We start from the raw sequence: 12,604 nt of genomic DNA, 5'->3' as shown, positions 1-12,604 counted from the left end.
GTCCAGCTAAAGATAAAGGGTGCTGTCATCAGCTGAGCGTCGCGACCTGGCTGCTGCTAACCCTGACCCTCACATCAGAGCTGACGTGACCAGTAAAGCACAGGCTGATCCGTTCCTCTCTGTTGTTCGTGGCTCATCCCGTTTGCTGTGGCACCTCGTGTGAAAAAAAAAGAACCCCATGGCAGTTTTGGAAAGAAACAGCGCCGTTGCCACGTAGGTTGGAGTGAAATGCCTCACAGCCAAAGGTTCCCAGGTTCAGTCCCTACAACATACTGTCTGTGTGTCTACTGTATCCTAAGATCAATCCCTGCACCTGCTCTCTCAAGACACTTTGGAGGAACGCATCATCAGCAAGTAGAGGCTCTAAAGTGCTAAACCTCCTGACCAAAAAGACACAGTGAAACACTCACTCAAAAAAGAAAGTAGCCTATGAACTAATATCCTGAAAAGGACCCACAGGCTTGAGATGCCTGTTTATGCTTTGTTACGCGTTGGTGCCAGCTGTCTAGAACAGGGTTTTCGATATGTGTAAAGGAGGTGAATCGGACCTCCCCACCCAGGCTTCAAACCCGGGCCTCTCACGTGAAAGTCCAATATCTTAAACATCACTCCAAAGGGATATCCCTATGGAACAAGGCAGATGCTAGACTTTTTGAGGCGTCAGGCTGGGACTGCAACTCTCTCCGCCACACTCACCCCCCTTTAGACCTCCTCCTACGGGGAAGCCCGATCCAGGTCACGGCACCATTGTAACGGAGGTGAATCGGACCTCCCCACCCGGGCTTCGAACCCAGGCCTCCCACGTGAAAGTCCAATATCTTAACCATCACTCCAAAGGGATATCCCTTTGGAATGAGGGAGATACTAGACTTTTTGAGGCTTCAGGCTGGGGCTGCCTGCGACTCTCTCCGCCACATATGTATGTAACGTTTGTATGTCCCCGCAAATGTAGACCAATCAGAGTGAACCACATAGCTCAGCCGACACTGCTAAGCTCATGTTATTACATTAGCACATGCATTGTTCACGAATTGCACACAACTAGTAACTTGCCATCCATAGCTACAGATTGCACAGGGAAGTCACACTGTTATTACTGTAGTTCTGTGTATTGTTTTTAAATGCACAAACAATACACAGCAGTAAAACTAACGGTGAACATTGTAGACTTCCACTCAATAGAAAAATGATTGGAGCAGTACAGTACAGAACAAACTCACGGTTGTTTATCACATATTTTACCATGTTTTATACATGAGCACAATGGTGAGTGCATTTACCGTACAACCACTCTCACCCAGGTGCTGAACAAACAGCAATGCAACTGGAAAGGAATAAAGTCTGCTTCATCTCAGCTTCACTTGATTATTGCTTCTCAATGTTTTTCGATCCGGCTGGATCTTCTTCAGGAATTGTATGTAATATTAATGTGGTATACAGTATTACACATCAGCACCCCACAGGTTCTGGAGATGATACTGTAGAGTAGAACACGCATTTGAGAACAGGGAGCTTATCTGCATTACATTTTACATGGCACTGAACTTAAATCTGATTGTAAACATCGCAGCAATGTGATTTATTACACTTTACAAACATCAACTGTAATTTGAATACTTTCCATATAATGTATGTTTGTTTGTTTGTTTGTTTGTTTGGAAAGCTCCTTTGTTCTTTTGCTGTTTTGCACGCGTTCATATTGTTGGCTGGCCCACATTGAGGTGTTTCTGTCATTGTGTGCGAACACGCGTGTGTGTGTGTGTGTGTGTGTGTGTGTGTGTGTGTGTGTGTGTGTGTGTGTGTGTGTTTGTGTGTGTGCGTGTTATTTTGACCAATACTGTAGCTTGGACATTAACCTGATTAAAGAATGAAGAGAATGGACGTGGTACTTTCGTTATATGCACAGTTTGATAAGAGAATTATAATCTGAAAGACAATTTAATTGTGTGACGTTGAGAGATTACACATGATGATTAAATTGCTTGGAAAAGCCAATCTGCAACTTCCTATTTGGAATCTATTTTGGACTGAGGAAGAGCTCAGTGGCTTTTAAATACTAATTTATACTTCATTACTTGATTTATTCAATTAAACAATTGTGGAGTAATGACACCATTATGGGACTAGTTAAATTTAGCATTTTCTTTTATTCTGTACTGTAGGTCAGGACAACAAAGCTGTGATGGTTCGTTTAAGAATTTTCATAATTGTTTTCATCATTACCACCATGGTTGTACATTTGTCGTTGCTGTTCATTTGCTCTTCGATGTGAAGTCACTTTATCTTTAATGCACTTTCTTTCCCATGAATATAAAATAAAAATTCAATCCAGGTGGAATTTTTGCCTTATACACTTCACCGTAGAAAGGTGTTGTGTACATGTACCATTATGTGTATGTCATTATTTCCCTCATTCATGAAGGGGGGCGGGGTGAAGATGAAGTTGTACATGTAGAGGGCACAGGGCAGACAAACGTAGGCTACAGATACCCAAGACATTACTTATTAAAAAAACAGGTGCATCTCAATAGGCACAAGTGTTCTACACTCGAGTGTTTCATTCGACATAGTCCAAACAAATACATATGGACTGTAAAAACGTGGCAAATCCAACTCAAGGATGATCACAATAATTCATAATCAAACTGTTAGTAATAATATTTATTGCAAGCTCATGTTAAATTACAATAACACCATAATACAAATGTTGCCTTTTAGTGGGTTAACAACAGTAGTTGAGTCCCTTTAAGTAAACTTCCACAAGGGGGCAGCAAAGAATTACAAAAGGAGAAAAATCAAAGACAGTGGAGTGACAGACCTGACAAAAATAATATAGCTATAAAACGTGTTAAATCCATCCTTTAACTTATGTCCATCCAACCATTTCTATACATGACTTGTAGATCTGCAACAGAAAACATTGCAATCACGTTTTCGGCCTAAAACATCAGCATTTTCCGTAGCATCTGTCTGTAGTTTGAAGGCATGTGGTCGGCCTGTTTGTAATTTTTCTGCAGTTCAAAGCGGTCCTGTGGATCCCCTCTGTTATTAAGGACTGCGTGTTCATTTGCCCATGTGCACAATTTCACTCTGCACACACACAAGTATTCAGTAGTGCCATTCGTATGCTGAGGATTTATTATAGGGATTTAAAGTTTAATTAGAAATGCAAATCAGATGTGAGTGTGTGCGTTAGTGGGACACGAGAAAAAACTAAAACATTTTAATTGTCGATACATTCCTTTACGCAGATCCACATATGGTGCAAAATGCATTCCTGCATTCAACACCGATAAACATCCACCGTCTCAAGCACGTCCCTTTTCAGACTTAGAACGACATGTCTTTATCTAAAGCTTGTATCTTAAACAAAACAAAAGTGCTTTACAGTTCCGTTACAAGTGTAAAACAGGTGAGACAATATAAACAGGAAAAAGCAAACAGTCAGAGCTGCGTCGCCGGTTGTAAGCGAACTGGCGCTTGGCCATTTTCTTTTGTCCCGGGCCGCACCTATAAGTGTCTATGGCTTCCACATGCGTACACGTTTTAAGCCAAACCACGCGTCTCTCCTGGACGACATCCACAAAATAAATGACGGGAACACGAAGGGATTTGTGGCTGAAAAATGTCTAGAATGCCCACGTCACAGTCCGTCCATGTTTGGTATGGTGCACGGTCAGTTCACTGCTACTATGAACTGTAGCCGTAGGTTAATGCATCTAGAAGGTAGGAGGAGAAAACATTTGTTTAGACAATAAGATTTACACCTGCCTGCTGGCAAAAGCAACAAGAATACATAAGGGTTTAATGTGTCTCAGTCAGTAGTAGTAGGGCCTAGTAGGCTAGCATCTACAAATATTAGTGTTTTCCAACATTAAGCGTTTTCAGTTGAGCTGCCGAAGTGTCTTAGTAAGGTGTTCGGCTATAAGAACAGCGTGTTGTGCCTTGCAATGTGCAATGTTGATTGTACACGTCTCTGGAACTCTACTAGAGAGATGGAACACCATTCTAACAAAATATATTCCTTCCTTTGGTGTTTTGATGATGGTTGTTAGTTTAACATGTTGGTCCAGAATCTCCCATACAGTAGGTGTTCCACTGAGTTGAGATCTGGAGACTGAGTGAGTGCCATAACATAATATTCTTCACATCATTTTCATATTCAGCAAACAATTCAGTGACCCCTCATGCCCTGTGGAAGGGGGATTGTCATCCTGAAAGAGACCACTCCCATGAGAATAGAAGTGTTTCATCATAGGATTATGCAGTGACTCTCCCATCTAAAGTAGTGTTTCTCAATGGGGGCAGTACAGTCCCCCAGGGTACGTAAAGAGAGGTTTGGGGGGCACTGGAAGTAATGTTTTTAAAGGGGGCACCCACATGAGCACTAACCCTAACCATGATACTGACATGATACTGACATGATATTGACATGATACTACTGACCATGTCTAACCATGACACTGACCTGATACTGACCATGATACTGACATGATGATAGAAGTGATAGTATCAGGTCACAGGGGTGTGAAAGGCCCTGCCACAACCCTGTCACAGGGATGTCAGGACATGTCATCATAGCCCTGTCACAGGGATTTCAGGACCTGTCACAGTCAAACCATGCCTGCATGAGCATGACAGAGCCATTGAATCCCCTTACTGTCAGGGTCACACATTCAGGCTTGCACCCTTCTCTTGGTGCACGCCACACATGCACTTGCCTATTCGTGCATAGTATGGTGAAGGATGACTCCTCCAAATAATTATAATAATACTGGTCTGTTGACCAGTGTCTATGTTTTTGCAAGACTAAAGTCTTTGTAACAAGGGGTTGTATATACTGCATGCTATCCTATCCCTGTGTTGATTGCACGTTGAGTTCACCTTTGTCTAATTAGTTTGTTTCCTGCTTATTGGTCAGTCAGTGGGCCTGCTAAGCATTTTTATACATTCCACAGAGCATGACAGGGTGTTAATTCTTTAATTGTATCATGGACACACACCTATATTAAAACAGGTGCATTAGTTATGTTTCTCCACTCAGCAATAAAGTTATTTATTTAAATTGTCACCCGTCAGTGTGTATGTACTGTATGTCACTGTCTGCAAATTATTCCACCAGAGAGGGTGCTGCAAAATCCAAAGCAAACTTGGGCTGGGGCGCCAAACTACAAGAACACATTGGCCTAAAAAATATGTCTGTATACAGTAGGGCATTCACGAATAGTGATTTTTTGTATTCGAATTATTCGACCTCAAAGTATTCGAATAGTGGAATATTCAACTGTCAAATATTAAGTAAGCAGCAAGAGGCGAACATTGTGAAAATAGCCGATCTACATGGTGAGCATGTAGATCTGCTATTTTCACAATATTCATCTGCGGAACCGAGTCAAATTAAATGTAATACCTACAATTCCAATTGCTTGTCAGGGTGGGGGTCCCCAGTTCAAATATGTTTATTTTGGGGGTCACGGCCTAAAAAGGTTGAGAACCCCTGGTACAGACATTAACAAATTCATCCACCAGTTGCATTGACAACTCATTCTTATGACCTCCTATCTAGCCAAGCTTTATAAACTATATATTTTTTAAAGCGAAAACAATAAAAAAATAAGCGAATATTCGACTTCGGTGAACAACGTTGAATAGTGACTTTGATATTCTAATATTCAAATATTTGGTGAATGCCCTAGTATACAGTACCATACTTTATAAGATATCCTACTAACTTGAGTGGAACTGTGCCGTGCAACAGAGGCCCTCTCCGCGCGCCGTCCGGTAGATGGGCGACACGCACACCCTGGCGGCGGGGGGCAGGTGCGTGAGGCGGGTGGACAGGGAGCTGGGGGGCAAATAGAGGGTGGAGCGCTGGGCGGGCAGAGCGTTGCGCCCGTCCCCCTGTCCCTCCCAGGTGAGCCAGTAGCCCCTCAGACCGTCCACGCCGCCCTTCCAGTCCACCCGCACCGCGTCGCTGCCCACCGTGGTCAGCTGGAGGTCTGCCAAGGCAGGTGTCACTGAAGAATGAGAGGAGAGGATGAAGGGTGGGTGGGTGGGGGTAAAAGGAAGACATTATGTACAAGGAAGACATTATGTACCAGGAAGACATTATGTACCAGGAAGACATTATGTACAAGGGGAGGGGTGAATGGAACATAATACTGTACAGGAAAGTCCTCTGTTTGAATGTATTTAATGACCCTTATGGGTCCAACATATGTCGTATGTTGGGTGGAAACCTTGTATGTCCAAAACCGGTCGTTTTTATTATTTAAAGAATTAACTAAACTAGTGAAAACAGCCGTAGATCTGCTGTTTTCACTACTTTTGTGCGACAGCCTTGTCTAATGAAGCAGGGCTTTACTTCGCAAAAAAAAGTACACATTTGAAACTTGGAGATACAAGGTTTCTGCCCGACAGTGACAATATAAACTCCTAATTTTAAATGTATCTGCTCTTTAATCTGAGAGGGTACACATGCCATTTTGGTACAAATGGTAGGCTATACGAAAATGTATAAATGATAACACAATGTACCAAATGCACATTTCGTACTCTCACAGAGTTGAATAAACTCTGAAGGTTTTACTGTGTAATAGAATCCACCACATGCCCTCAATACAGTAAATTAACAATATAATGGTGCGATTGTGCTCACGTTCCAATGGAACCCTGGGAGAACCCTGAGGGTTGAGAAATCTGAGCTGCATTTATAGCAATTAGTTGAAATTCAAGAACCAAAAAGGATTAAGGCTGTGCCCTGTGCTTTTTTGGTAAAGGATTACCATTAATAACAGGTAAACTTATCCCCAGAGCTGCATTTACACCCCCTCCACAAGTACGGCTGCAACTACCGATTATTTCATTAGCAATTATTTTATTACTTTCCAATGAATCCGATAACATCTTTTTTTAGAGTGAAATAGCAAGCTGAACTTGTAATTCTGCTATTTTTGTGGTTAACGGACAACCTTTTTTTCATCTTCATATAATTGGTCCTAATGCTCATGAGTCATGACAATATAGCCAACCATTTTTGTCTACTCACTCAGAGGAGGGCTGTGGACACTTCAGAAATCCATTATAGCATGCTAACTTTCCAGGAATAGAAAGCCTGCAGTTTCTATTAGCTTGGATTCTTCATCAATGATGTCGAAGGTAGGCTGGTTTCTAAACTGTCCACAACCTTCTTCTGAGACACAGACAGAGTAGACCAGGACAGGAATTTCAGGGAGGCCATGAAGGCCATGGCCGTCGTTGCCCCTCAGTTTGGCCTTGTGCCCCTCCAAAAAATGGCACGCCCTGAACCTGAGGCCACAGTGGCCTTAATGCCCCAGCTGACTGTACCACTCTCTCCTCTGTCTCGTTCGTGTCATGTAGAAACCAGTTTATTTTGTTGAGTCCCCATTTTTAAACCAATCCAGTATCTTTGATCCTTAACCCTTACATTCAATTAATTATTGATGGCCTTCCTGCCCTGGCATTTGGCCTTTGTGCCCTCAAAAAATGGTTAACACCAAAGGCCAAGTGGCCTTAATTGCCACTAAAATGACGAAATTCCAAGCCTGGAGTAGACATGAATGGTACCATGTTATCATAATCATTAGTGAGGACCAATTACCGGTATGTGAAGACGAGTTGAAAAGAAAATGGTTTAAGTCGTCCTTTAACTGTTGCCGTGTCATTGATGACACTCACCTTCCTGAGTGCACACTTTCACAGACATGGCCCTCTCCTTGCCAGAGGAGTGAAGGGCGCTCACGGTGACCAGGTAGGTGGTGTCCGGTTGGAGGTTCTTGAGCAGCGTGGAGTTCTGTCCTCGGGCCACCGTGACGGTGTGGAGTTTACCGCTGGGCAAGGCGGAGTACTCCACCCGGTAGCTTTTGACAGAGGCCGGCTGGAGGGGACCCCAGCTCACTCTGACGCTGCTCACCCCCGACTCCGACACCGTCACCACGGCGGGGCTCAGCACCACTGATGGGAGAGAAGGCAGACATTGTGTATCATTATTTTATGCTTTAACTATTGAAAAATAGCAGATATACAAGCTCACAGCGCGGCACTTGAGCTTGTACTACATATATATATATACATACATACATACATACATACATACGTACGTACATACTGTACATACATACATACGTATGTGTGTATGTACGTACATACAGTAGATACATAGATACATACATACATTCATACATACATACATACATACATACATACATACCGTACATACATACATACATACATACATACACATACTGTACTTGAGTACATACATACCGGTACATACATACATACATACATACATACATACATACATACATACATACATACATACATATATACATACATACATACATACATACACACACACACACACACACACACACACATACTGTACTAGAGTACATACATAACAAGAAGAAAAAACATCAACTGTAAAGCACTTTAAAATTGTATTGCTGAGGGGAACAACGATTTTGGATCCTTTTGCAAGCGGATAAAACGGATCGACTAAATTTGCCTGCTAAAACATGTCCTGGGCTGGAGAAGACAAAACGGTTTGTAGCTTTACAGGGGATTTGTTGGTTACAAAAAGAACTCGGGACTCTTTGTTTCACTCTGGTAATCTTACAATACAGTCAGGTCTTGTTGTCTTGACAAAGCTGTTCAGTCTGTTTCTATCTTTTATTGTGAGGTTGTGAAACCAGGAGATGAAAGAAACGTCCAGCATACTTTCAATAACAGATTGATAAAAATGACAAGCCTGAAAGAAATATTATTTAGTTTTTCTGGCTCCCGCTTCACAATAGCGTCAGTGTCAGTGTGTGAGAAGTTATTACCCGGGAAATAAAGTCAGGGAGAGCATTCCTGGGTAGTCCCAAAAAATTCAAACCAAATTCAAAACACATGCATGATTGGAACCTGCGATCACTCGCAAAATATTTTCTGATGCTGTAAAAGATTTGTTTACAGTAATCAGTAATGTTTGTTTAAATTTGAGTAAAATGGGTGTATAGTTTGACTTACAATTGAGTGAAAACACCTAACATATGTAGACTTACACTCAGTTCAAATAAATTACAGATTACACCATGGTAGATTTTTATCCTACCAGGAAGTTACTTGCATTCACCTGGTATTCCAGGTCTAACTTCTGTTCTTTTTTATTTTTTATTTTATTTATTAACTAGCCCTTACCCGTTCAAAGATATGAGCTCTGAAATGATGTGCAGTGGGTGGGTTATGGGATGTGCACTGTGCACACAGTATATGAGGGATGGAAAGTAACTTTAACTGGTGCTTGCATGATAATATGTAGGAGCATCAATGTAAGAAATACCCGTTCCATTTAACGGCTACAGAGATACTGTGTACCGATCTGCATGATTTTTGGACAACATCTGTAACAGGGCCCGCCCGCCCGCACACACACACACACTGTGTGTGATTGTGCATGGCCTGAACAACAGCGCCCCTCCCTTAACATGTGTGGTCACAAAAGGTACTGTAGGCTAAATAGATATAGATACACCATAAAAATGCTAATATACAGCATATGATTTGTGAAAGTGACAAACGGGCTTCACAGTTATGTCAGGTGTGTTCATATGCTATTGGTGATGCGATTTCAGATCAATTGCTCCAGCCACTGAGGAGAAACGCTGTGACAGACAGACACTCACTCAGACACTCACTCAGACAGACATTCGCTAAATTATATGTTAGATAGGATAATAGACTGACAGGAAATAGGGGGAGAGATGGGGAGCGACACGCTGCAAAGGTCGTCCGGATCGGGAATCGAACCACCAACGCCACCAGGCATCCATGCCTATGTGGCAATGCCTAAGTGGTATGCACCTGGACCAGCAGGCCAGTAGGTGAGCAGTAAATTATGTTCCTTATTTCCCTGAGTCACCTATGTACTCTGGATTGTCCTGTGCAGAAAATGTGAATGACATTTCCAGACAGAATGCAATACATTTCCCAGTAGGACAGAAAAACATCAGGTCAAGGATTACCAGAGGACCAGGATTTGGACACTACTGTTTCAGATGATGCTTGGATGCAGACGTGTAGTGTAAATATTACCTGGCTTTGTGGTGAAGGTGACAGACAGGGGATTCAGTACATGTTCATTTGACTCTGGTGACAGCGTGGCCGTGTAGGTGGTATCCGGCGTCAGGCCCGTTAGCTCAACAGAGTTGGAGTCAGAGGGCTGGGTCAGTCTCTGGTACTGACCACCGCTGGTGCTTGGACTGGTACCACTTCCAGGAGTTCCGCCGACCCCACCCGCCACGACTGGCCCGAAACGGATCGCGTAGTAGCCTTGCATACCGGCCAGAACCGGCCGCCACTGGAGTGTGGCAGAGTTGGTGGAGATGTCGTGGACTTGGAGTCGCTCGGCCCGGATGATCTCTGTTAGGGAGTGGGAGGACGGAGCAGGATTGATGTCTCTGCATGTGAATTAATATGCATGCCTCTACAGAATGATGTCATTGCATTGTGAACATTATGCAGGTCTCTAGACTCCTACTGTAGTACAGATCCATCTAAAAAGAAATATATATATATTGTGTAAAAGTACATTTTCTTGAAACTTTCATATATCTTTTTAAACTTTCATATATTCTAGATACATTGCACATTCAGTGAATTATTCCAAACCTTTTTTGTTAAAATGTTGAATTTTTATGGCATACATCAAAAGTCCATATTTCAAAATATTACAATATTACACAAGACCACTCAAAACAAGGATTTATAATAGAGAAGATTCAACCTTGGGAAGTCAGAGTAGCTTGAAGTCCAGTGGGAAGTTTCCGCAGTCAGTTATGATTTGGGGTTCTATGGCATCTGCAATGCTTTTTTACACAATATTCTATTTTTTTTTAATGGATCTGTACTGTACATCTTGCACCTTTGCGAAACAGCAAGATGTAGAATGCTCCAGCCTTGCAGGGGCCCCTTGCTTTGCGGGGGGTCTTTAGAACGCCAGACACTAGACAGGGTGCTAAAAAAGTCACAGAGACAGACAGACTTGGAGCTGCAACAAGACAACCTGAAATAGCCAGCGCCATTAGGCAACAAAATACTAACCCAAGAGGGTGACAGTAATGTTTTTAAAGGGGATCCTCTCACCTCAGGAGGAACATGTAGTACATGCTCTCTTAAGGTGGCCCATATGCATTATGGCTGATACCCAATCTGGCAAAAAGAAATAAGTTGTCCCCCGGTCTATAAATATCAGTGTGTGGCACAGAGGGGGGTACAGCAAGGAGTTGAATCATTGATCCATTAATAGCTCCCCCTATCTCATTACAGGGAATCTAACATGCACAAACACTGTCTCAGCGATCTATTAGGCTCATGCACCGTCTCCAGGAGCATGTATGGAATCAGGGAGAAGCAGAGAGCTGTGCCTTTAGATTCCAGTGACGGGCGAGTAGCGGGGCGCTGGATGCTCAAAGCAAAATGAAACCTGGTGGAGGTTAGCCTGACACTCAGCCTGAATTGACACTTGACAGAAACAAAACTTTAAAGGGGTGTGGCTAGCGATTCAGGGTCTGTAACCAGGCTAGGTGGAGGTTTGTGTCGGCTATTTACCTCGCAATGATGTAACTCCAAATACTGGTGAGATATCTTAAGTAGTTGCTCCATTGATTAAAAATTGATAATACGAAATAATTACATTGAAACCGCTTCGGCTCTTTTAGCACATAAATGGAAATAAATAAAGCATGCATTAGTTTATGTGCTAAAATAGTGACTTTGAGACCCGTTTCACCTTGCAATGTAAGCCAATGAAGAGACTTAATACTGTATCAACTCTAAGCCAATATTTGGACTTGACTCATGGCAAGGTAAGTACACAAAAACCAAACCTTTACCAAACTGTAGTTTTAAGTGCAATGAGCCTTACAGTGAGGCTAAATTCTATTCCTCTTGTCTGGATGCTTCAGGATATCTAGCTTTTGTAAAAAAGAAATGATGATGAACTAAAACTGCCCAGAATTGAGCAATGACATCAAGTGAATGGGTCACTGGCACCAACGCAGCGCTGGCAAGCATCCCCAGATGATGGGCGTTCAGAGAATACGCCCCAGAGATGGCAACATATTGAGCTACATCACTTTGGGAAGTTTCCCAATTTACAGTAAGTAAGGGTCAATATTGCAGTGCATCAATTAACCACCGCCTCTACATAAACACACACACATACACATGCATGCACGCACACACACACACGCACACACACGCGCGCACGCTAGGGCATTAACGAAAAAGTCGACAAGTCCACTCAGTCGACTTCATTACACAAGTCGACTCCCACCTGAGAACGTCGAAAGTCGAAAATACTTTCTATTGTGAAAATAGCAGATCTACATGCTCACAACGGCTCGCGTTGCGAGGCGTTGTGAGTATGTAGATCGGCTATTTTCACAATTTCTGCCTCTATACTGTATATTTGACAATTTGGACAATGTTTAATTTGTCATTTTAGAGGTATTAAAAAGTCCTTAAATTGGCACTTTAGAAATGCGAAGATACTCTCTACACACTTAAACTTTATGTTGGTTTGTTTACAGTTAAG

General features: G+C 42.5%; 2 protein-coding genes across 2 annotated transcripts in view; one reads left to right on the top strand and one right to left on the bottom strand.

The window, feature by feature from the left end:
• Positions 1–358, top strand: part of LOC308290933 (immunoglobulin superfamily member 21-like) — a gene marked incomplete at both ends in the record, with an annotated part of 132,638 nt that extends 132,280 nt beyond the window's left edge. Inside the window, one exon of the mRNA XM_080732849.1 lies at positions 300–358. Within this exon, the coding sequence (XP_080588975.1) occupies positions 300–358 (59 nt within the window). The remainder of the gene's footprint in view (positions 1–299) is intronic.
• A 2,288-nt stretch (positions 359–2,646) lies between these two features.
• Positions 2,647–12,604, bottom strand: part of vwa1 (von Willebrand factor A domain containing 1) — a 16,162-nt gene continuing 6,204 nt past the window's right edge. The window contains exons 4-7 of the mRNA XM_080733545.1: positions 10,102–10,428; positions 7,699–7,974; positions 5,733–6,017; positions 2,647–3,719 (exon numbers count right to left, since the gene is read on the bottom strand). Coding sequence (XP_080589671.1) covers positions 3,691–3,719; positions 5,733–6,017; positions 7,699–7,974; positions 10,102–10,428 — 917 coding nt within the window. The 3' untranslated portion in view covers positions 2,647–3,690. The remainder of the gene's footprint in view (positions 3,720–5,732; positions 6,018–7,698; positions 7,975–10,101; positions 10,429–12,604) is intronic.

This window comes from Nannobrachium achirus (assembly GCF_963921795.1).
Source record: "Nannobrachium achirus genome assembly, chromosome: 9".
In the NCBI taxonomy this organism is placed as follows: domain Eukaryota; kingdom Metazoa; phylum Chordata; class Actinopteri; order Myctophiformes; family Myctophidae; genus Nannobrachium; species Nannobrachium achirus.
The sequence above is the reverse complement of the archived record's forward strand: the minus strand, read 5'-3'. Positions and strand labels throughout refer to the sequence as shown.